Here is a 26,783-nt window from a genome sequence, read left to right as displayed (position 1 = left end):
CAATGAAAGTTTTATTACAGGATAGTCACTACAACTACTATTATCATCAGACAAGTTAACTTTAAGATAGTTCAGATATATCCAGTCAGCTCCTTTTGAAGACTGACACTGTAAAATAAATTTCTGTTGGTGCTTTTTAGTCATCTTCTTTTATCACAACTTTAGGGCATAATAGATCTATTCTTAGATGCATAAATGGAAGGTACAGCAATTTTAGAAGACCTGAATTCATTTCAAGCAGCCTTTAGGAAACACCACATGGTCTGTTCGGGCAGGTGGCTAACCTATGACTCTCTCATTTTCCCCTCTAACTTGAGAATTTAATTTTTAGTTTATGAGGCCACTACTATTAGAAAAGGGGCTTGTCTTAGGAGAATCATTTGTGTAAAAGTCACATGTTATATACAGAAATGCATACTTTATTAAGCCTCTTCATAAGGACAATGTACTACTTGAGCTATACATGGAAAAAAAAACAACAACAAATGGTTCACCCTTAAACAACACGAGGGTTAGGGGCACCAATCCCCTGTGTAGTCAAAAATCCACGTATAACTTTTCTCTCTCTCTTTTTTTTTTTGAGACAGTCTCGCTCTGTCACCTAGGCTGGAGTGCAGTGGCACAATCTTGGCTCACTGCAACCTTCTCCTCCTGGGTTCAAACAATTCTCATGCCTCAACCTCCTAAGTATTACACAGCCTCCTAAGTATTACAACCTCCTAAGTATTACACCTGGGATTATGGGTATATGCCACCACGCCCAGCTAATTTTTGTATTTTTAGTAGAGATGGGGTTTCACTACATTGACCAGGCTGGTCTCAAACTCCTGGTCACAAGTGATCCGCCTGCCTCGGCCTCCCAAAGTGCTTGGATTACAGGTAAGCCACTGTGCCCAGTCAAACTTTTGACTTCCCCAAAACTTAACTACTAATAGACTACTGTTGACCAGAAGCCTTACCAATAACATAGTCAACTAACAGATAAACTAGTATCTACATATGTTTGATGCACTCATGAGATATCTTTTTCTTAATTTTTTCCATATTTCTAGGCTATGCGGTTCATCTGTGATTTTTTGTCAAATTGTGGCAAATCTCCAAAAAATTTTCCTATATTTATTGAAAAAAATCTGTGTGTAAGTGGACTTGTGCAGTTCAAAATCTGTGTTAAGGGTCAACTTTCATAAAAAGTGGTTCACAAACAATCTTGAGGAAAAAGAAGAGACAGGCATAAACATATCAAATATATGTCAACTGCTTTTTTTTTAACCTTTTAAGAAAAGGGTAGTATCTTTAATACATAAAGGTCTTTTTAAGCAGTAAAAAATATAAACACCCTAATAGAAAAAGTGACAAAGGCCATGAGTTGGCAAATTATAAGAAAAATACAAACATTGTATGTGATGATATGGTGGATGAAGAAGAGAAAAATTATTAAAAGAAAAACATACAATTAGAGTTTGAATTTGGGGTTGAAATCAACTAGGTACATTATAGAGAATGTGAAATTTAATATATAGAGAATATGAAATTCAATATATGAAATTCAATATCGAGAATACAGGAATTCAAAACAGAAAAAATAATCAGTAGAAACAGATGTATTTAAAAATAAATACTTTCCCCAGTAAATGCAAAAAATGACCCAAAAGTAGCAATATTACTCTGCCCACAACTCTGATGTGCCCTGCTAACCCAAAAGCCCCAATTTTGATCTCTAATATTATTCTTAATGAAAAAGGTCTAAAAGTTCTCAGAGTAGCTGATTCCATGCCTTGTGGTAAGAAAATTTTATGATGGGCGTGGACCATCTGTTGTTTCCAGAAAGCAAGTATGTTTACAAGGATATCAGAGGGTAGTGTTAAAACAGTAGGAGAGCCAGCAAAAGGGCTTCCACTTGCTACATTGTGGGAAAAAAAAAGGGGCCTTAAAAAGAAAATAAATATTATTATTAATTAAAATACTCTGGATCTGTGAAAGGTCAAACAATACTTTAAAAGACAATTTTAACATAATGCATACAAAAGAACTGTATTATTTATCAAAGAAGGGCTACACCTATAATACAATATGATTTTTTCTAGAATTTTTAAATGTAGGGGATAATTAACTTGACATATTTCTTCTACCAAATAAATATTTACTTAGAAAATTTGCCCAGGTGTGGTGGCTCACACCTGTAATCCCAACATGTGGGAAGCCAAGGTGGGCGGATTGCTTGAGCCCTGGAGTTCAAGACCAGCCTAGGCAACATGGCAAAACCTCGCCTCTACTAAAAATAAAAAAAAAATTTTTTAATTAGATATATGTTAAGTAAAATTATAAGGTATAGAAGGAGGATATAATATACTGCATTTGTTGTGAGAAAGAAGATTAAATATTTAAAGTATGCAAACATACATTTGCTTATTTTTGCAAAAAGAAACAATAGTAAGATAAACCAGAATCTAAAAACAATGGTTATTGATGGCAGTAACAGGATTAAAGAAAAGAATAAAAAATAAAAACAGAAAGCAATGAAATAGAAAATGGGGCCAGGCACAGTAGCCCATGTCTGTAGTCTCAGCACTTTGGGAGGCCAAGAGGGGTAGATCGCCTGAGGTCAGGTGTTCAAGACCAGCCTGGCCAAGGTGACAAAACCCCATCTCTACTAAGAATACAAAAAAACAATTAGCCAGGTGTGGTGGTGCGTGCTTGTAGTCCCAGCTACCCAAGAGGCTGAGGCAGGAGAACTGGTTCAACCAAAGAGGTGGAGGTTGCAGTCAGCTGAGATCGGGTCATTGCACTCCAGCCTGGGTGACAGAACAAGACTCTCTCAAAACAAAAAGAAAAGAAATTTCTGAATGTGTCTTTTTATACAGTTTTGATCTTTCAACTATATACACATTTCACAACTTCAAGAATAAACTCAAAAGGAAAACAACAAACCCCAAAATCGAAAACAAAATGAAACAAATGAATCTAATTAGATCATGTTGGTAGCTTAATCCTATAAAAAAATGATTTCAAATTGTCTTTGAACACATCACTCCATGTGTATACTTCCTGGGCTGTACACTAAGGAGAAAAGAAACTGCAGGGAAATCTTAACCTTCACTCCATACTTTAGTTTTTTGTTTTTTCCTTTTTGAGACAGAGTTTCACTCTGTCACCCAGGCTGGAGTGCAGTGGCGCAATCTTGGCTCACTGTAACCTCTACTCCCAGGTTCATGCAATTCTCCTGCCTCGGCCTCCCGAGTAGCTGGGATTACAGGTGTATACCTCCACGCCTGGCTAAATTTTTTGTATTTTTAGTAGACACAGGGTTTCACCATGTTGGCCAGGCTAGTCTCGAACTCCTGACCTCAAGTGATCCACCTGCCTCGGCCTCCCAAAGTGCTGGGATTACAAGCGTGAGCCACTGCGCCTGGCCCATACTTTGGTTCTTAGTAGTAACACTGGTACTGCAATTTTAAGACTATCATATATATATATTGTAGCATAAAGTCTTATTTAGAAATCGAGAAGTTCAGTATGAGTTAAGAGAAATACAAATATAATCAAAAAAGAATCGCTAAATTTGGAAGTATGAAAATGAGCTAATGAATTTTTGTTTTAATGTATTTCTCAGCTCTGTTAATCGAAAGGACCTAAAAGTAAAGATATCCAACTGCAGTGAACACAACTAGATTTGGGTCTCTGTTGTGAGCTGCCTTGTGTTCCCTCAAAAGATATGTTCAAGTCCTAACCCCCAGTACTGGTAAATATGACTTTATTTGCAAATAGGATCTTCATACATATAATCAAGTTAAGATCATACTGGATCAGGATAGGACCTAAATTCAATGACTGGTGTCCTTATAAGGAAAAAGAGATTTGAAGACACAGAGGGAGAAAGGCCATGGAAAAGTCAGAGGCAGAATTTGGAGTTACGCTGCCACAAGCGAAGAAATAGCAAAGATTGTGAGTAACCACCAGAAGCGACAAGGGGTAAGAAAGGATTCTTCCCTAGAGCCTTCAGAGGGAGGCTACCTCTGCCAATACCTTAATTCTGAATTTCTAGCCTCCAGAACTGTGAGAGAATAAATTTCCATTGTTTAAAGCTGCCCAGTTTGTAGTGCTGCAGGAAACTGATAGTCTTTAATGACATTCTCTACTAAAATGGCCCCCTATCAGAAATAGGAAAGTTAAAGGTAAGCCTGGGACACATTGTTGTTCTAGAAAGCAAGGAAATTCTCTAAGATTACTTGAGTATGTCAAAATGGAGTTTCTGCTGGCCAAATTCAGGACAATGTGAGCATCATTAAGAACAGTGACTATTACTATATAATAGTAGACAAAAAAAATCCATGAGTCTGTTGTGTTTATGTATGTGTATTTATCTGTAAAACATTTTGCTGCCATCAAAAGTGACTATTATACCAACTCCTTGCTCTGAATATTGATAATTAAAGGGAAGAAATAAGTCTTTAACTTGCCTTTTGGAAGGAATTACAGTTTATCTCTAGTTGATGAGTTAAAGCTTTTATTTCTAGAAAAATGCCAGCTATTGAAGGTAAAAAGGAGGAACAGAATTTTAAAAACTGCCATTCTGCAACTCACATGACATAACTGATTCAGGCAAGGATCCCTAATGGTTACAGAAATATGCTATTTGTTATCACAAAATTAGAAACAAACTAAATGTCCAAAGTAGGGAACTGGTTAAGTAAATTATGGTTCATCTGTAATGTGGCATATAGGTCAAGTTCTTAACATCTCAAGGAGATGCACACACACAGAGAGAACCACTTTTTGGCATAGGTAATACAAGTACTACATTTTAAAAGTATTAGAAAATATAACGAAAACTAAGTCTTCCTTTGATCTGTATCTCTTCCAATATAACTATTTATCAAGTTTTTATGTGTCCTTTCAGATATTCCAAGCAAATCCAAAAGCATATCACCATATATATATATATTTTTCTTTAATACGTGAGTATGAATACTTACACAAATGAAGATTTTTACATACACAGTTTTGCACCCATTTTTTTTTACTTAATAGTACACATCGTGGAAATTATTCTCTACCAGTGCAAAAAGAATTCCTCTTTCTGGTTTTTTTTTTTTTTTTTTTGCATCTCACTCCATCCCCCAGGCTGGAGTGCAGTGGCACAATCTTACTCACTGCAACCTCTGTCTCCTGGGTTCAAGCGATGTTTGTGCCTCAGCCTCCTGAGTAGCTGGGATCACAGGTGCGTGCCACCACATCTGGCTAATTTTTGTATTTTTAGTAGAGACAGGGTTTCGCCATGTTGGCCAGGCTGGTCTCGGACTCCTGACCTCAAGTGATCCACCTGCTTCCACCTCCCAAAGTGCTGGGATTACAGGCATGAGCCACTATGTCCAGTTAAAACTCCTCCTTCTTTTTAACAACTTAGCCATTAAATTTATGATACAGCTATACAATGATAAAATAATACTAATGTCACTTACCAATGTATAGACTGTTTCCAATCTTTTGCTATTAGAAACAACGTTTTAATTGTACATTTATCACTTTCTATACAAGTGAATATATCTGGGATAAATTCCTAGTACTAGAGTTGCTGGGTTCAAGGAGTATATGCATTTAAAATTTTTATACATATTAACAAACCATCATATTGACAAACTGTTGGGGGCCATAAAGGGTCCCAACAATAAAGGAAAGTGCCTATTCTAAACTTTTACCAACCATATCGAAAGTTCTAACTTTTTGATATTTAAGAATCTGAAGAGATGTATCTTATAGTAATTTTAATTTACATTTCTCTTATCAGTGACATTGACCTTTGCATTCCCCTAATTAAAAGTCATTTATATTTCTCTTTCTTTTAAACAATATCCTTTGATCGTTTTATAATTGGACATCGCTCTTTTTCTTATTGATCTATAGAACCCTTTACATATTAAGGAAATTGCCATATTATAGTATGATTTGTAACTATGTCTCCTGTTTGTTATTTGAGTTGGTTTATGTTGTATATGTCTAGGGATTTTTTGCCATGCAGAACTTTATTTTTATATAATCAAATTTATCAATCTCTTCTTTTATCGCTTTGGGTTTTGTGTTGTACTTAGAAAGGTCTTCCCCACACTGAGATAAAAAGATTCTCCCAAGTTTTCTTCTAAAACTTTTAAGTCTCTGATCCATCTGTTATTTATTTTGGTGTAAAGAGTGAGACAGGATTACAACTTTGTTGTTTTCACAAGGCCACCTATTAAACAATCTAGATGGAAATATTCATAACATATTAACAACAAAAAGTGGGTTAGGCTATAGATACTTGCAACAACATGAAACGAATCTCAAATATAATATCCTGAGTGAAAAAAGCCAAACCAAAAAATACACGCCATGTGGTTTCATTAATATAAAACTCCAGAAAATATAAATTTAATCTACTGTGAAAAAAAAAGCAGATCACTGGTTGCCTAGGGCTGGGTTAAGAGAGGAATTTACTGGGTAGGGCACAGAGGAACTTTTTGGAATGATGAAAAGATTCTAAATCTTGACTGTAGTGGTGATTTCATGGATGTATACATTTGACAAAACTCAAAATGTACAGTTACAATGGATGCATTTTAATTACATGTAAATTATACCTCAATAGAGTTGATTTCTTAACAAATGAGTTATGAAAGAGCACTTATGGTATGATTCTTTTCTTGGTTTTAAACATAAAGAAACACACACATTGTAAGATTAGAAAATAGCACATCAAGGGGATAACAACCCCATGTAAGAGGACTACAAATGTTTTATATTTTCTCTTCTGCTTATCTTTATTTCCCAATTTTTAAATTTTATTTTATTTTTTTCTTTTTTTTTCCTTTTGAGACAGAGTCTTGCTCTGTTGCCCAGGCTAGAGAGCAGTGGCACAATCTCGGCTCACTGCAACTTCTGCCTCCCAGGTTCAAGCAATTCTCCTGCCTCAGCCTCCTGAGTAACTGGGATTACAGGCATCTGCCACCATGCCCAGCTAATTTTTGGGGTTTCACTGTGTTGGCCAGGCTGGTCTTACACTCCTGACCTCAAGTGATCCGCCCACCTCAGCCTCCCAAAGTGCTGGGATTACAGGCATGAGGCACCACGCTTGGCCAATTTCCCAATTTTTTAAATAATGCAAAGGAACTGCTTTTGCACTAAGAAAAAAATTATTTAAAGTTAAAATAAATACTATTTGTATAGACCTTAAGATTGCAAAACAAAATTGGAGAAATGAATAGGATTTCAGTCTCTACAGTATGAAATAAACACTGAAAGCTTCCAATATAATGTGCTACTTTTCTTAGTCAAACATACAAAAATCATCGAATTTTTTTTTACAATGAGAAATTATTTCATAGATCATGTTTTCAAATATTATTATTTCAAAGTTTCAAAATGTGAGGCCCAGAGATGTTAAATAATTTGCCCAGTAGCTCATGCCTGTAAGCCCAGCACTTTGGGAGGATGAGGTAGGCAGACTGCTTGAGCCCAGGAGTTCAAAGCCAAATTGAGCAACATAGTGAAACACCATCTTTATCAAACAAAAAATACTAAAATTAGCTGGGTGTGGTGGCACACACCTGCAGTCCCAGCTACTTGGGAGGCTAACGTAGGACGATCACTTCAGCCCAAGAGGTGGAGATGGCAGTGAGCTGTGATCTCTCCACTGCACTCCAGTCTAGGCAACAGAGTGAGATCCTGTCTCAAAATAATAATAATAATAATTTTTATTATTGCCCATGATCATACCACCAGTTAGTAGCAGAGTGTCACCCTTACTAGTCAGCAGACTAAGATTCTGATCCCAAATCCAGTCTTCTTTCTAAAAAAAGGGACAAAACTCCAGGACAATTCTTCAGGCTCTATGTGCTTTGTCTTTATCATCGTTGTTCTTTTGTTTTACTCACTTTTTTTTTTTTTTTGAGATGGAGTCTTGCTCTATCACCCAGTCTAGTGTGCAGTGGCGCGATCTTGGCTTACTGCAACCTCCATCTCCCAGGTTCAAGCAATTCTCCTGCCTCAGCCTCCCAAGTAGCTGGGATTACAGGTGTCCGCCACCATGCCTAGCTAATTGTTGTTTTTTCAGTAGAGAGTGGGTATCACCATGTTGGCCAGGCTGGTCTTGAACTCCTGACCTCGTGATCTACTTGCCTCAGCCTCCCAAAATGCTGGAATTACAGGCTTGAGCCACCGTGCCCAGCCTTTACTTACTTTTTATTTGCATTTCAACAAGAATAATGCTACCATTTGGAAAAACTCTGTCCGAAATAACCCTTTTCAACATAACCCAGTTATCACTGGAGCCTACAGTTTAAAAATTCTTAATAGATTCCTTTTAAAGTATTTGTATTGAATACAGGAGGTATTGCTAGGGCTGAATTTTCATACAACTGCCTAATTCAGTTTGCCCAAGGCATCTAAAAACTTGAGTAATTTTTAAAATATTTATTTTGAACTTCATGAATAACTTACTTGAACTCCCAGTAGTTTTTATAATTTGTCATTTACTACCAAAAATAATATTTTTTTCCTTTTGAACAATGACATCTTTCATTTCTGTTCCTTGGTCTATTACTAATACAATGTTAAAGAAAATGATAGAAAAAATTCTTATCTTATTCTGTCTATATTAGAAAATCTTTTCGCATTTCACCTAAAAATATAATGCTTATTGGTTGATTATAAATAAGAGGAATGTCTTCAACATGATAAGGAATGACTCTTAATGAACAAGAATTAAGATAAACAGATATTAGAATAATAAAAATATACTTTCTCTTTTAGTTTACTCATGTGCTCTTTATAGCTACTAAATTTGTAAACATTAAACCATCCTTGGATTCCTGATATGAACTCTGAACAGTCATGATTTCTTTTAATGTACTACTACTGAATTTGAGTAATAGTTGATTTCTTTTCTTTTTTTTGAGATGGAGTTTCGCTCTTGTTGCCTAGGCTGGAGTGCAATGGCATGATCTCAGCTCATCACAACCTCTACCTCCCAGGTTCAAGCAATTCTCCCGCCTCAGCATCCCTTGCGAGTAGCTGGGATTACAGGCATGCACCACTACGCCCGGCTAATTTGTATTTTTAGTAGAGACAGGGTTTCTCCACATTGGTCAGGCTGGTCTCGAACTCCTAACCTCAGGTGATCTGCCTGCCTCAGCCTCCCAAAGTGCCGGGATTACAGGCATGAGCCACTGCGTCCGGCCAGTTAATTACTTTTCTAACAACCGAATTTGATAAGCAAGTTAAATATAGAACATTTTTACTATATTTATAGAATTGTATATAATTTTCTTTTTTGTGCTTTGGTACTCTTTAAATATACTGGGAAGTTCTGTCTGTGTCTAAGCTCTATGTTCAGATGACACGGTAATAATTTTTTCTTGGAAAACACCTTTCTTAGAGAGGGGGTAAATTTCATCGAACTGTAAAATATTAAATTGTAAGAGAGCTAAGATGGTATCATTTGCTGCAATTCAGTTTGCAGATAAGGAAATCAAGGATCAGAAAAGTAAAGTGAATTGCTAAAGGTCTCTGGCCAAGCAAGGCTCAGCATCCCCAGGCCTTCGTTTCAATGAATAACTGATAGATTTTCCTCGACACTTATTTGTTATTAAATAGCAAGGTATATGATGTATAGGAGTAAAATGAATTGAGTTTTTTAAATAAATGAGAAAAACACTTGGATGACTATAATTAGTAACTATGTATATGACCACTTATTTTTTTAAGGTGAAAAAATACTATAGAGTAGCCATACCTGTGATTTTAATATTACAAGGAATGCCAAAAGGAGCCTCTCCTACAGTTCCAGTAGTCCCACCCCATCTGCATGCACACCCTAAGTCAAGTTTCTGTTGCATGAACTAAAAACAAAACAAAACAAAAATGGTGGCTTTAGCACCTATTTTTTTGATATCTGGAGAGAACAAAAATAAAATTCACATGTATATGACAAAGAAAATGTCTTTTTCCAACGGCCTTTCTGTTTATCTTCCCCACCCCTGCTTTAAAGGTTACTTGTCTTTCTACCTTTCTACAGTTTTTTAGAGTCAAAATCTACACAAGTGCCTTACTCTAAAAGCATCTCACTAAAAAAAAAAAATCATACTTTAGTCAAAACATCATGCTAATAGTAATATGACAAATTTCAGTTTTCTCTACCTGTTCAGCGATGGTTTGGAAGCTATAGAGTCTGACCAGTCCTGAGCTGTACATCACAATCAGTATTCCATGAGACAAGGTAGCATCTGTAACGTTCCCAAAAATCTGTTGGGGGGGAAGACAGATATCACCTGAGAAAAGACTGGAAGTCCAATCCTCTGAATGTTCACAGTGGTCTGTACTCTTGCTTAATATTTATGTCGCTACTATAACACTTTCCTAATTATAATTTATCACCTTGAGGCTAGGGTGTTATTAGGGGTGAGCAGTGAGCCACTGGATTCTCATACTGGAGCACTAATGAAAGAGCGGCACATATCCCTCAGAATAATGCACCAGCATTCATTTGCTTCATAGCATTGTCAACAGCTATTAATAACAAATCCCATTTCTCACAGACACTGGCATACACCAAGGCCATGTCGTTCTAAATGAATATTTAATCTACTATTCATACTCTTCCAAGGATCCATTCTTTATGCTAAAATGTTCTTTATAAAGAGACAAATGTTTAGTTAATTAGAGGTGCCGAGCCCCTGGATAGTTTTTCATGCATGGTAAGTGAAAGATGTTCTTCAATCCCAAGTAACAATATTTAAAACCAAATCTCTCTGATTGCATATTTTTCTGTTATTCTTATTTTTATACAATTCACCAGCTTAATCAAAAACAAACTATTTAAATGAAGATGTCCTTGTTCGATTACCTTGGAAATACAGGAATAGAGGAAGATGTCCAATTACCTTGGACATACAGGAATAAATACAGTTTATGACTTTGCCACATGTTCATTTCTGTTGTAGACTGTAATAAGCATACATAATTACTTAATCTACAAGCACAGAGAGAACAATTAAGAGTTGTATTTTTTGTCATCTCTTAGAAGGATAAGTATTGTTTACTCTGACATTGACTAGTTCATGACTTTTTAATTCACTGATCCTAGTTTCCCACTTTGAGAAAAAGACAATTTGTCACTCCCCTTGAAAACCAGCATAAGACAAGGATGTCCACTCTCACCATTCCTATTCAACAGTGTATTGGAAATTCTGGCCAGAGCCACCAGGCAAGAGAAACAAATAAAAGGGATTCAAATAGGAAGAAAGGAAGTCAAACTATTCCTCTTTTCATACGACATGATCCTGTATCTAGAAAACCCCATTGTCTCATCCAAAAGCTTCTTAAACTGATAAGCAACATCAGCAAAATCTCAGGATACAAAATCAATGTGCAAAAATTGCTAGCATTCCTGTACAACAACAACAGTCAAGCTGAGAGTTAAATAATGAACAAACTCCCATTCACAGTTGCCACAGAAAGAAAAAAATACCTAGGAATATAGCTAACAGAGGAAGTAAAAGATCTCTAGAAGGAGATCTACAAAGATGACACAAAAAAATGGAAAAACATCCGTGTTCATTGTTAGGACGAATCAATAGCATTAAAATGGCCATATTGCCCTAAGCAATTTATATATTCAATGCTATTCCCTTAAACTACCATTGATGTTCTTCACAGAACTAGAAAAAACTATTTTAGAATTCATATGGAACCAAAACAGAGCCTGAATTAGCCAAGGCAATCCTAAGCAAAAAGAACAAAGCTAGAAACATCAGGCTACCTGACTTCAAACTATACTACAGGGTTACAGTGACCAAAACAGCATGGTACCGGTACAAGAACAGAAACATAGACTAATGCAACAGAATAGAGAACCCAAAATATTAGTAAAACTGCACACCTATAACCATCTGATCTTCGACAAACTTGACAAAAACAAGCAATGGGGAAAGGATTCCCTATGGTGCCAGGATAACTGGCTAGCCATATGCAGAAAATTGAAACTGGACCCTTTCCTTACACCATATACAAAAACTAACTCAAGATGGATTAAAGACTTAAATGTAAAACCCAAAACTATAAAAATCCTGGAAGATAACCTAGGCAATACCATTCTGGACATAGGCATGGGCAAAGATTTCATGATGAAAATACCAAAAGCAATTGCAACAAAAGCAAAAATTGACAAATGGGATTTATTTAAACTAAAGAGCTTCTGCACAGCAAAATAAACCATCAACAGAGTAAACAGACAACCTACAGTATGGAAGAACATTTTTGCAATCTATGCATCTGACAAAGGTCTAATATCCAGAATCTACAAGGAACTTCAACAAATTTACAAGAAAAAAAAAAAAAACCCAGTAAAAAGTGGGCAAAGGACATGAACAGATACTTCTCAAAAGAGGACATAAATGTGGCCAACAAACACATGAAAAAAAGCTCAACATCACTGATCATTAGAGAAATACAAATCAAAACTACAATGAGGTATCATCTCATGCCAGTCAGAATGGATATTATTAAAAAGTCAAAAAACAACAGATGCTGGCAAGGTTATGGAGAAAAAGAAACACTTATACACTGTTTGTGACAATGGAAATTAGTCTGACCATTATGGAAGACAGTGTGGTGGTTCCCCAAAGACCTAAAGACAGAAATACCATTTAACCCAGCAATCCCATTACTGGGTATACACCCAAAGGTATATAAATCCTTCTATTATAAATATAAAAGACACATGCACATATACGTTTACTGCAGCAATACTCACAAGAGCAAAGACATGGAACCAACCTAAATGTCCATCAGTGATAGACTGGGTAATGAAAATGTTGTACATATATACCAGGGAATACTATGTACCCACAAAAAGAACAAGATCATGTCCTTTGCAGGGACATGGATGGAGCTGGAGGCCATTAACCTTAGCAAACTGACACAGCAACAGAAAACCAAATACTCCATGTTCTTGCTTGTAAGTGGGAGCTAAATGATGAGAACACATGGAATGATGAGAACACATGGACACACAGAGGGGAACAACACATACTCAGGCGTATCGGAGGGTGGAGGGTGGGAGGAGGGAGAGGATCAGGAAAAATAACTAATGGATACTAGGCTTAAACCTGAGGAATAATATTTTAAACCTGAGGAATAAAATAATCTGTACAACAAACCCCCATGACACATATTTATGTAACAAACCTGCACATAATGCACATGTACCTCTGAACTTAAAAGTTAAAAAAAAAATGAAAAAATATGAAGAAAAGCTTTAAAAAAAAGAAAGGAAAAGTAAAAGAAGAAAAAGAGGACTTGTGTAATTCAAACTTTTTTTTTTTTTTTTTTTGAAATGGAGTTTTGCTCTGTTGCCCAAGTTGAAGTGCAGAGGTGCAATCCCAGCTCACTGCAACATCCACCTCCTATGTTCAAGCAATTCTCCTGCCTCAGCCTCCTGAGTAGCTGGGACTACAGGCATGCACCACCACCCCTGGCTAATTTTTGTATTTTTAGTAGAGACAGGGCTTCACCATGTTGGCCAGGCTGGTATCGAACTCCTAACCTCAAGTGACACAGCCTGCCTCAGCCTCCCAAAGTGCTGAAATTACAGGTGTGAGCCACTGCACCAAGCCAATTCAAACATATTTTAAAATAATGAGTGCTGGCTAGGCGTGGTGGCTTATGCCTGTAATCCCAGCACTTTGGGAGGCTGAGGCAGGCAGATCACAAAGTAAGGTGATCGAGACCATCCTGGCTAACACGGTGAAACCCCGTCTCTACTAAAAATACAAAAAATTAGCCAGTTGTGGTGGCGGGCGCCTGTAGTCCCAGCTACTCAGGAGGCTGAGGTAGGAGAATGGCATGAACCCAGGAGGCAGAGACTGCAGTGAGCGGAGATCACACCACTGCACTGCAGCCTGGGTGACAGAGCAAGACTGTCTCAAAAAAAAAAATAATAATAATGACTGCTATAATAAAGTAGCCAATCTATTTTAATTCTAACTCCTCTACTTGCCACCTTTAGGATTTAGGTAGCTGCTTTTTATTTTTTATTTTAATTTTTTTAGAGACAGAGTCTCACTCTGTCACCCAGGCTGGAGTGTAGTGGTGCGATCATAATTCATCAAAGCCTTGAATTCCTGGGCTCAAACCATTCTTCTGCCTCAGCCTTCTGAGTAGCTGGGACTGCTGCTTAACTTCTTAATTACATATGTACGTTACAATGTTGTAAAATATTCAAAGTGCATGGCACAAAATAAGCAATAAATGGTAACTAGTATTACTCTTTAGCCATTACACAGTTTAGTATATAATGCTTACATAATGTAAAATTTTAATACATTCATCTTGTTTGCTTATAAAGATCAGTAGATCCTCAAGATACAGTCCTCTACAATACTTCAGGTACTGAATTAAAGAGTAATAGAGGAGCTCAATAAATAACTATTCACCAACACTAACTTTTTTTTTAAGTAGAATCCTATTCATTCTTTTACTCAAAGGAAATTTGTTCCTTCTTTCCTCCCATGTAACCGATCCACAAGTCAAGAACAAATGGGAACAACAATAAAACCCAAAACTGAATGAATTGGAAAATTTACATATTTAAATACAAGGCTTGTTATATATCATAAAGCGAGTTTTAGACCTATACCTTGCAATTAAAATGAAATATTTTGTTGCAACTTTTCACCTCCTTTAATGATCTTTTTAACAAGCTTTGGAATGTTCCCTCTGAAAAAAAAAATACCTTACTCATTCTGTAATTTCATAACATAGTAGTTTGTTAATAACCACAGGTATCCAATATGATCCACTTGAGAGGCATAAAAACATGCAGAAAGATGAAGGGATATTAAGCAAATGTTCTCATGTGTTTTGTTACAATATAAACCAGGTTAGTGAACTTTTTTATAGTGAGGGGAGCATTTCCAATCAAATATCTCATAAATAATTAAATGACATTACTCTTATTGTCAATAAAATATTGCAATTAAATAAGAAATGAGTTCTTACCTTTTTATTGATCTCTAGAATCCCTACAAGTGAAAAAGGTAGAACTCGGAACACTGCAAGGTACAGCAAAACAGGTTGTTGAATGCCTGCCTAGAAGGAAAGACTAAAATTACACGCAGCTCTCAAAAGTGCTTCCAGAAACACTCTGTTTTCATTAGTTGAAAAAATCCATCTGTTCGTTATGCAGACGTTTTCATATTATGAAAACATCCATCTATCTAGATTGCAAAGTTACTTAAACAGGAAGGCAACATATTCAAAACATGTCCACTAAAGCTTCAGCCCTTCAGATACACACATGTGCATATATACAGACAAAAATCCATAGAAGTAAACATTTCTTAGCAATAAAATACCATGCATTTATATTTTGAATTGGAGTTTGAACAATAAAGAACCTAATAAAAAGATATGTAGTTATTATGCTCATATCATTTGAAAGTTGCTGGATCAGGTAGCTCATGCCTGTAATCCCAGCCATTTGGGAGACTAAGGCAGGAGGATCGCTTGAGGCCAGGAGTTTGAGACCAGCCTGGCCAACACAGTGAGACCTCGTTTCTACAAAAAATAAAAAAATTAGCCAGACATGGTGGCGCATGCCTGTAGTCCCAGCTACTCAGGAGGCTGACATGAGAGGAGCACTTCAGCCCAGCAGTTTGAAGCTGCAGTGAACTCTGATCAAGCCATTGCACTCCAGCCTGGGCATCCAGACAGGCTGTCTCTAAATAAATAAATAAATATATAATGAAAGTAGTGTTGTGCTGACTCCTCTACAGGAAATGAGAAATAATATCATCAATGAAAGCTTGAGTGACTTTTCTGCTTGAAAAGGATAGCCCCCTTGATTTGAAGAACAAAGTCCAATCAATTTCTTGCCACTATGAAATGTAAAACAATCTGTAGTACTTCTCCAATACAGTTTTGAAGGAAATTTCTTAAATTTGTGTTAGGCAAAGCTGTCTGCCCCATCACAGCCAGTCTCTACTTCAATAGAACTTTTAAGGCTGGAACCACCAATCAAAACTGCTATAACTAAAAGTTAGAAAACAAATGACAAAAAAGATTGTAATGTTTAAAGCCCAAAAGACTCTCCCTTTGAAAGGGATAAGTTTTTATTAAACTAGTATCTTCAAGGTAAATCAGGCTCCTTCTGTGTTCCTTAAACCCAAAGGAAAAGTACAGTTTATATACCCCAACTAAGAGCTACTACTTGTTGGCTGGAGACTGTAGGAAAACAGTCCGGAATACGAAATACTGACAAGACTTTTATTAACATTATCAGGTGATGGTAAACGTAAAACATTAATATATGATAATGTATAGAATTAAACTTAAAAAATTCTTGGCCGGGCGCGGTGGCTCACGCCTGTAAATCCCAGCACTTTGGGAGGCCGAGACGGGCAGATCACGAGGTCAAGAGATCAAGACCATCCTGGCCAACATGGTGAAATCCCATTTCTACTAAAAATGCAAAAATTAGCTGGGCTAATTTAGTGGTGGTGCACACCTGTAGTCCCAGCTACTCAGGAGGCTGAGGTAGGAGAATTGCTTGAACCCAGGAGGCGGAGGATGCAGTGAGCTGAGATCTTGCCACTACACTCTAGCCTGGCAACAAAGCAAGACTCCATCTCAAAACAAAACTAAACAAAAATTCTTGCTCTTTAGCAATTTAAATTATTAAAAAGACACTTTAGAATTCTCAAAGTAGCAAACTGTTTTGCTACTTTGTTATACTATCCCACTTTTCTGAATTTTCCTTTACCAAGTAAAATCAAGGTAGTGAGTAAGAGTATAAAGAGAGGAGTATTACTAAGAGAGAGACAACATTTCTCTTTCTTATACGTCATACTAAATAAATCAGGAAAAGGGTAAGGAGATTCCAATAAAAGGCATGCAGTTAAGTTATTAATGTGACTGGGCAGGATTAGTAAAGGCTAGGAAAACATTTAAATAACCATGATAAAAAGTAAGTAGAAGTAGCCAACAAATAGTTTGCTTGGCTTCAGGGGGATACAGAAAAAGTAGACAAGAGAGATGAGAAAGGAATGAAAAGCAGAGTTCACAGACCCAGCGTGTATGGGAATACACTGGAGGGTTAACAAGGAAATGCTTGATGTAGTTATCCAAATAAGGTAAAATAAGAGGAACTACTTAATTTTTTTTTATGCTAGAATTATATATAAACTTCACCTGCCAGTTCAAATTACAGAAATTTCAAGAAGGGGCAGCATGCTATAGTGCATAAGAGCAGGGACTCTAGAGCTAAACTGCCTGAGTTTGAGCCTAGGTTCTACCACTTACCAACACTATGATGTCGGATAAGTTACTTAGCCTCTCTGGGGCTCAGAATCCTCATCTGTAAAATGGGATGATGAAAGTATCTACTGAAAGGAGTGTGCTGAAGATTAAATTAGTAAATACAGGTAAAGAACTCAGATCAGTGCCTGCCTGTTTTGCAATCAAGGACACTAGTGAGAAAAAGCTGAAGTAGTTCAAATTAAAAATGAGAAAGAACTACAACAGACTCTGCCAAGATGAGACAGAAAATAAGTATTTTTCTAGATGTCCTGGTGTACAAAGAAACAGAAAACCTCTAAAAGCAGTCTATATCTATTTTTTAAGTGCTCAATAAATGCTTTCCATAGTATTTCCCCATAAGTCACCAATAAAAACAAAAAGTTTCTTGATATAAATTTCCAGACTTTATAAAATTTAGTAAATCCTGGATAATTCTTTGAGAAAGAGAGAAAAATCTTTTTAAATAGCACGCTTCAGGAAAAAAAATCTACCTATCAACTTTTCTTTTTTAAAATATTTTTATTATTATTTTATTTCAATAGGTTTTTGAGGAACAGGTGGTGTTGGGTTACATGAATAAGTTCCTTAGTGGTGATTTGTCAGATTTTGGTGCACATATCACCAGAGTGGTATATGCTATACCCAATGTGTAGTGTTTCATCCCTCACCCACCTCCCACCCTTTCACCCCGAGTCTCCAAAGTAAATTGTATCATTCTTATGCCTTTGCATCCTCATAGCTTAGCTCTCACTTATAAGAAAATACAACGTCTGGTTTTCCATTTCTTAATTACCTCACTTAGAATAATGGTCTCCAAATCCATCCAGGTTGCCATGAATCTTATCTTTTATAGCATGCTTCAGAAATAAAAGATCATTAGATTTTTCATAACAAATCTGCAGACAAATTCCTATGAAAAAAATTCTACATTTTATTGAATGTTTAAAAATGTATACCTGCCGGGCCACTGCTGAGCCTCTGTTCTGAGCTGACTTAACTGCAATGACTTCTTGAGGAGTGTCCCAGCTCAAGTATCTTTTAAAAGAATGAAGAGAAGTTTATTTATTTGGGTCAGTTTCCTTATACTTAAAATCAAAATATTATATTTTATAAGTAAACTATTTTTTAGTTATCTAAATTATAAAAGCAAAGTGATCTATTTTGAAAAATAAATAGCTAAAATAATTTCCTCTATATCCCTATATGGACATATCCCTATTTAAATATATACATAATTTTAATCTTTCTAGAGCATTGGTGAATTAAAATTGTTTTCGATCTAAGAGTATTCAAAACTTAGGAAACAAAATAATCATTTCTACTTTAAAATGGAAGTTATAAAAAGCACTAAAAATGTTATTTTCACACATCCCATGAACATATTCACTCCAAACATTTACATCTAATTTATAAAACTAGTGGTTAAAATAACAGTTCTTAGATTGTATACAGCAGACAATTTAACTGAAACAGACTAGCCTTCAGGAAAATCTACCATAAAGTGCATCTTACATAGAAAATACTATTTGTAGAATACAGGGAATTTTTTTTAAAGCTTATTTAAACTACTACAGGTTAGTTACTTATTAGGGATACAAAGATAAATGACAACTGGGTGCAATGGCTCATATCTGTAATCCCAGAACTTTAGGAGGCTGAGGTGGGTGGATTACTTGAGGTTGGGAGTTTGAGACCAGCCTGGCCAACATAGGGAAACCTCATCTCTACCAAAAATACAAAAAGTAGCTGGGCGTGGTGGTACACACTCATAATCCCAGCTACTCAGGAGGCTGAGGCAGGAGAATCGCTTGAACCCAGTAGGTGGAGGTTGCAGTAAGCAGAGATTAGGCCACTGCACTCCAGCCTGGGAGACAGAGTAAGACCTTGTCTCAAAAAAGAAAAAAAAAAAAGATAAATGATAGAGGGTCTCTACTCAGACCTCTAAATGTAGTCATGAGGGGAGAAAAAAAAATAGGTTTATTAATTGAGATCTGGTTATGGACTAGAAAACTGACGGGGGAAAAAAGGCTTGAAATTTCCTGGGCCACAGGTTTCAAATTTTTAAAATAAAACCTTTTTTTTTTTTTTTTTTTGAGACGGAGTCTCGCTCTGTCACCCAGGCTGGAGTGCAGTGGCCGGATCTCAGCTCACTGCAAGCTCCGCCTCCTGGGTCCACGCCATTCTCCTGCCTCAGCCTCCCGAGTAGCTGGGACTACAGGCGCCTGCCACCTCGCCCGGCTAGTTTTTTGTATTTTTTAGTACAGAAGGGGTTTCACCGTGTTAGCCAGGATGATCTCGATCTCTTGACCTTGTGATCCGCCCGTCTCGGCCTCCCAAAGTGCTGGGATTACAGTAAAATAAAATCTTGAATAATAAACTCATAGTAAATACCTGAATTTGCAATAAGGTGCAAGATATATTTTCTCAAGGATTTTTCCCGTAGTTGCTGATATACGAAGTAGCCAATTATGAGCAGTCAGTGCTATGAGTGAGGACTTATAATCTGATGAATTGGGAAGTATATCTCCCTAAAAAATAAAAAAATGAGATATAAAAATGAAATTGCTTGGCCATGAACAATTTGCAGTAATCAATGTCCAAAGAAAATAGCTAAATATTCAAATAGCCAAATAAATAAACCACAAAAGAAAGATTAAATGCCCAAATAGAGAATTAAGACAAGGAAAGATAGGATTGTGGGAAATTATTTTCATCATCACTTATTGAGTTTATTCACATAAAGCACTTAAACATGGCCTGAAATAATTTATTATTATGTATTAGTTATTATTTTATTAAGTATTCACAAATGTTAGTCATAATAACAGTAGACGAATAATGATGATGCTACTTCTGTGATAACAATAACAATAATAACTAGCTCTTAAAATCATGTATATCACAGCGATTAAGAGTCCTCTGCTATTAGCATGGGGGTGACTGCCCAGAGTCCCAACTACTCGGGAGACTGAGGCAAGAAGATCACTTGAGGCTGGGAGGTCAAGGCTGCAGTGAGTGATGACTGTGCCACTGTGCTCCAGCCTGGATGACAGAAAGCCTGTCTCAAAAAAAAAAGTGTTCCCTGCTGGAATAGACATTCATATTGCCCCCTTTTCCTTTACCACAAGACTTGTTTCCTTTAGATGGAAGTTAAAACTGGCAAAATGCAAATTACTCCATTATTCACTGTGGTTCTGACCTAAGCTCAAATGAAAAGCTAGAAACCAATGAAGACAGCCAGAGTACAGAAAATGGACCTGGTTTGAAAGATGACCTGTGTCACCAATGAATTACCCTAGAAAAGGGAGAGGATAGCTGCATGGGCACTCCTGTCACTGAGGAGCCACCACAAGGTGGAAGTCTAAGGCAGGAAGAAAAAGAGAAGCAAAGTTTTCTACTTTAATTTGTAGACTAAAAGCACGTTGTGGTCCCCACCTGTAATCCCAGCACTTTGAGAGAGTGAGGCAGAAGGATTACTTGAGCCCAGGAGTTCAGTATCAGCCTGGGCAACTAAGTAGACACTGTTTCTGGTTAAGAAAGAAAAAAGCAGCAGCCAGGTGCGGTGGCTCACGCCTGTAATCCCAGCACTTTGGGAGGCTGAGGTGGCCGGATCATGAGGTCAAGAGATGGAGACCAGCCTGGCCAACATGGTGAAACCCCATCTCTACCATAAAAAACACAGAAATCAGCTGGGCGTGGCGGTGCGTGCCTGTAATCCCAGCTACTTGGGAGGCTGAGGCAGGAGAATCGCTTGAACCCGGGAGGTGGAGGTTGCAGTGAGCCGAGATGGTGCCATTGCACTCCAGCCTGGTGACAGAGCTAGACTCCATCTCAAAAAAAAAAAAAAAGAAAAAGAAAAAAAGAAAGAGAGAAAGAAAAGAGAAGCTGAAATTAATCTAGTATCTGCGTAGGCCAAAAAGTAAACAGAAAAAAATGAAGACATAGTTATTTTATATATGCTCCCTAAAAATGTCTTGCCTTTCAAATGTTAAGGAAAAAAATAGTTTTTGTTTGTGTGCTAGTTCTTTTTTTTTTTTTTTTTTAAGTTTATTAACCCTTGAAGTCTTACACTGGATTCAAGGCAATGATATACATGCATTTATTTTACAATGTCTTATCTAAATGTTGTTTCATGGAGATTTAAAAGTTTTTGGCTGAGCATGGTGGCTCACACTTGTAATGCCAGCACTTTGGGAGGCCAAGGCAGGCAGATCACTTGAGCCCAGGAGTTCAAGACCAGCCTAGGCAACATGACAAAACCCCACCTCTACAAAAAATACAAAAATTAGCTGGGTTTGGTGGTGCACACCTGTAGTCCCAGTTACTCAGGAGGCACAAGTGGAAGAGTCACTTGAGCCCAGGAGGTAGAGGCTGCAGTGAGCTGTGATCGTGCCACTGGACTCCAGCTTAGGCAACAGAGTGAGACCTTGTTTTAAAAAAAAATTTTTTTTTAATTTTAAGTTTTAAAAAATATACTATTTATATCTTGCCTATCAAAATAATTTGAAACAGCAAATATAATATGTTTGAACTACGTTCTTAAACAAAAAGTTGTAATTCACAGAGTCTTGGAAAAGATGGACACTAACTTAAAAGTAGTTTCATATCAGTGTGTTAACAATTCAATATGCTTCCTGGTTTTTCTTAAGGGAAAATCTTGCTGCAGTTGAAATGAGAATAAAATGTTTAAAAATAAGTGAGAATAGGGGCCGGGCATGGTGGCTCATGCCTGTAATCTCAGAACTTTGGGAGTTCGAGGCGGGCGGATCACGAGAGGTCAGGAGTTCAAGACCAGCCTGGCCAACGTGGCGAAACCCCGTCTCTATAAAAATACAAAAATCAGCGGGGCATGGTGGTGGGTGCCTGTAGTCCTAGCTATTTGGGAGGCTGAGGCAGGAGAATTGCTTGAACCTGGGAGGCGGAGGTTGCAGTGAGCCGAGATCATGCCACTGTACTCCAGCCTGGGCAACAAAGGGAGACCATCTCAAAACAAACAAACAAACAAACAAAAAACGGTGAGAATAGGAATTAGGTTACTAAATTTTTGGTGTTTTATAATAGGGTATTAAAAACTTTCTCAATTAAGAAATCTGTCATCTTCCCCCATACTCCCCAATGAAAATGGATCAAAAAGCTTTAAATTGCTAAAGGCATGACAGTTATTTTCAGCTTTCAATAAGGAGTTGAAGAAGAAAATATAGGTTTAAAAGCTTTCTAATTTTTAAATAGGAGCCTTCAATAAACAGACCATAAGTATTCAGAGAAAAAGCAGCAGCCCCAGAAAACTAAAACTTTATGTAAAAATGATAGCCTGAAAAAAACATTAACAGTAAATTTAGCGTATAGCCTCTTATCCTTTAAAAATTATTTTTGGTCACATATTATGAGTTCCATTTTTCCTCAAGGACAACCAACCAGATTCAAAGACCTGATTAATCTGTTGTAGTATTTCCTAAGTGCATTTCTTAGAATAAGCACTGATCCTATAGAAAACAAATACAGGTCGATTATCCCTTTTCCTACTGAAACACTTGGGACCAGAAGTGTTTCAGATTTGAATTTCTTTGGATTTCGGGATATTTGCATATACATAACGAGGTATCTTGGGGATGGGACCCAAGTCTAAATACAAAATTCATTTATGTTTCATATATATCTTATACATGTAGCCTGAAGATAATTTTACATAATATTTTAAATTTTGTGCCTGTCACATGAGGTCAGGTGTAAAATTTTCCACTTGTGGCATCATGTCGGCATTCAAAAAGTTTTGAATTTTGGAGCATGTTGGATTTCAGATTTTCAGATTAGGGATGCTCAACCTGTATTTAGAAATATTCCTCAAACAAGGAAGTTCTAGGATCAAAAGAATTTGGGGAAATGGCTTGACAATCATCATACCTATTAGTATTATTGTATTATTATTATTAAAGGCTCTGAGAAGTAATTCTATCAATAAACATGTTTAAGTTCTCAAACTCAGTATGTCCCAAACTTAGTTTTTCACAGCCCAATTCTCCCTAATTCCTCTGGCACCTGTTAATATTCCATGAAAACAGTGTTCTGAAAAACATACACCCAGGCAAAGCTAGTCTTATGAAAATGAGCTTATCCTATTATTTTATCTTTATTATTTTCCTAACAACATTCATGTAAAATAACTGTTGATCTAAATACTTTGTTATTGTTTCAGTATATTGAGTGGAATGATCTCTTAAACGCTAAGATAATTATACATAAGCTTATGCTGCTTATATAACTTTTAATCGATTATAACTTTCTAGTTTTCAGGATCTAAAAAAATTCTAATTTTAAAAACACATTCATAATATTAGTACTTTTAATACAGAAATTATTTCATGAGGAAAATAAAAGATATATCTCATCTTGATTGCTTTAAAAATGCAAGAGTCACTATGATATTTAAGTTGTATTCTTTTATGCAGTATGTTAATAATAACCAGTTCTTCTAGGCTAAAACTGCTTTCTAAACAAATGCTCTAAAAACAAATCTTACCACTGGGCATTCCCATAATAAAGCATCCTCTATTTTTTCTGATTTGGAACATTTTGGCATTTCATAAAGTTTTCTTGGCTCAGATGCAACACTGGGAAAAAACAAAAATAAATGATTATTATTCTTGATAACCAAGACAGTATTTGTTCAGGTTTGCGAGACTATTTTTATTCAGAGATTTGAAATATCAAGGCACATTTGCTTTCCTCTTCTTAACTAAATGTTAGTATTTTTTCTGATCACATAATTCATAGAAAAAAAATCTTAAAAATATAACAAGATTAACACAGTTTACAATACTATAAAACTGCCAAAAATAATCCTTATTAACATTTTGGTTCATTTCCTTCTGATTTACATACATATATGTACCTGCACATTGTTTTCCAAAGCTGTTTCATATTAAATTCTTTCTTTACCTCTGAATATTTACTAAGAATATCTGAATTCCATCAAGATCAAAAACTATTGTTCTGATATTTAAAATGAAAATTACTGGATAAAAAGGGTCCCATTATTTTAGGATGAAAACTAGTAGATTAAAAAAAAACAGGGCTGGGCGCGGTGGCTTAAGCCTGTAATCCCAGCACTTTGGGAGGCCGAGACAGGTGGATCACGAGGTCATGAGATCGAGACCATCCTGGCTAACATGGTGAAACCCCATCTCTACTAAAAAATACAAAAAACTAGCCGGGCGAGGTGGCGGGCGCCTGTAGTCCCAGCTACTCCGGAGGCTGAGGCAGGAGAACGGCATAAACCTGGGAGGCGGAGCTTGCAGTGAGCTGAGATCCGGCCACTGCACTCCAGCCTGGGCGACAGAGCGAGACTCCGTCTCACAAAACAAAAAACAAAAAACAAAAAACAAAAAAAACCCACCACCAACAAAAAAACCTTTATGGCTTTTTCTTTATTCCCAAATTACTTTTCAGAAACGTTAAGTTTATACTTCTGCTAATATTGAATGCTATATCTTTGATGTGAAAAATAGTCTCTTTTAATTCATACTTCTCTGATTAGTTGAGATGTGATCATAAATGTTTAATTTTGTTTCTTTCCTTTTTTTTTTTTTTTTTTTGAGACAGTCTCTCGCTCTGTTGTCCAGACTGGAGTGCAGTGGCATGATCTTAGCTCACTTCAACCTCCACCTCCCAGGCTCATGTAATCGTCCTGCCTCAGCCTCCCAAGTAACTGGGACTACAGGCTCATGCTACTATGCTTGGCTAATTTTTATATTTTTTGTAGAGGCAGGATTTTGCCATGTTGCCCAGGATGGTCTTGAACTCCTGGACTCAAGTAATTCACCTGCCTCAGCCTCCCGAACTGTTGGGATTACAGGCGTGAGCCACTTCACCTGGCACTTTTCTTTTTGAGACAGAGTCTCACTCTGTCTCCCAGGCTGGAATGCAATGGCGCTATCTCGGTTCACTGCAACCTCTGCTTCTCAGGTTCAGCCGATTCTCCTGTCTCAGCCTCCTGAGTAGCTGGGATTACAGGTGCATGCCACCACACCCAGCTAATATTTGTATTTTGTATTTTTAGTAGAGACAGGGTTTTACCATGTTGGTCAGGCTGGTCTTGAACTCCTGACCTCGCGATCTGCCTGCCTTGGCCTCCCAAAGTGCTGGGATTACAGGCATAAGCCACCACACCGGGCCCCTTTTCATTTCTTTAAATGAACTTTGAAATTAAATTACTGTTGAAAGAGAAACAATTTTCAGGCTATAATTTTATTATATCTCTTTGACATTCTCTCACTGATTCAAAAGTTTAAACCAAACAGTTTCACAGGAATGAAGGCAACTTCATATGCGATTATAACCTGTAGATAAAACACCCCTGGACATTAAATAACTCAATAATATTTAATCATTAGAACACTAATGAACACCACTTACTCTAATTTTTTTTTAAGTTAAAGCAAGTATCTCTAAATCATGGAAGTTTTAAACTTGACATTAAATGATCACTTCTGTCATTGTTGCTCATTTTCCTACGTGTGATAATGACATGACAAGATAAGAACATGTCCAGATTTCCACTTCTAGCATGAGGGCATGAAGAACTCTGTGGACAAACTCTTTGGCAAAACTGGTGAAAATCATAAAAGGACAACTCTTTTAAAGTCTCTGCAAATGGTCCTGGGGACATACGGCATATGAAGAAACATTTATTCAAGAAAACCTACTGCTAAGTAAGAATAGTGAGTCTGTGGTGTCTGAACCAGGACATAGTCCCTTCCTTCCCAATCCCAGCTCAGCAGGATGGAAACTCCACTCCAGACTGGTGCAGCCTAGAGGACAAGGCTCCCTGTATTCCAAGCTTCCACTCAGAGGGCTATCTTCCCAGGAGGGGTGGGATGACAGCATTTCTCATCAGTTCCCAGCTGCCTATTGCTGGGCCTGAGTCCTGGGTCAGTACAGTCAAGAGGTGGGGCTCCCTTCTTCCACCCAGCCCCTATTCATGGGATGGAGGAGCTACCTTGGATGTAGCACAGCTGAGGATACTGAGGCCCTAATTGGCTTTATTCCTCCTTAGAAAACAGTGGTCCTATACTGAGAGAGAGACAAGCTGAGAAGATCTGAGGCCAGTGTTTCCTCCACTCCAAGTGCTCAGCTTCAAGTAGGGGAGTCACTCAGAGAGAAGCATGGCATTGACTCCCACAACCAGCTAAAGACCCTTAGCTCAAAAACTGTGCAGGAGGGGAGAAGCAGGCCATAAAACAGATAGCTCTGCAGCTCTTTCCAGAAAAACTAACTTTATTTGCAACACAGTGTGGAGAAGTTAAGGCCTAAGAGCACTCACAAAACCTGTGGAGTTTGTGATGAAAGGCAAATGGGAGGAGATTGGTAGACTAATTGGAGATATAGGCTAAACTGTAGGCTGGCTAATTTGCCAGAAATCACCAGAAAAAGATAGCAGGACAGAGCCCTCTTGGGGTTAG

General features: G+C 37.1%; 1 protein-coding gene across 8 annotated transcripts in view; it reads right to left on the bottom strand.

The window, feature by feature from the left end:
* DCAF17 (DDB1 and CUL4 associated factor 17) overlaps positions 1–26,783 on the bottom strand; it is a 60,234-nt gene that overhangs the window by 26,306 nt on the left and 7,145 nt on the right. For all 8 annotated transcript variants that reach the window (XR_002516409.2, XR_002516410.2, XM_003907593.2 and 5 more), the window contains exons 3-8: positions 23,843–23,933; positions 19,717–19,853; positions 18,282–18,360; positions 15,028–15,117; positions 10,168–10,272; positions 9,764–9,869 (exon numbers count right to left, since the gene is read on the bottom strand). Coding sequence is in view for 6 of the 8 variants with exons in the window: in XM_003907593.2 (XP_003907642.1) it covers positions 9,764–9,869; positions 10,168–10,272; positions 15,028–15,117; positions 18,282–18,360; positions 19,717–19,853; positions 23,843–23,933 (608 nt within the window). In the remaining 2 variants the exon portion in view is untranslated. The remainder of the gene's footprint in view (positions 1–9,763; positions 9,870–10,167; positions 10,273–15,027; positions 15,118–18,281; positions 18,361–19,716; positions 19,854–23,842; positions 23,934–26,783) is intronic.

This window comes from Papio anubis, chromosome 10 (genome assembly GCF_008728515.1).
Source record: "Papio anubis isolate 15944 chromosome 10, Panubis1.0, whole genome shotgun sequence".
NCBI lineage: Eukaryota > Metazoa > Chordata > Mammalia > Primates > Cercopithecidae > Papio > Papio anubis.
This window is presented reverse-complemented; position numbering and strand designations above follow the sequence as displayed.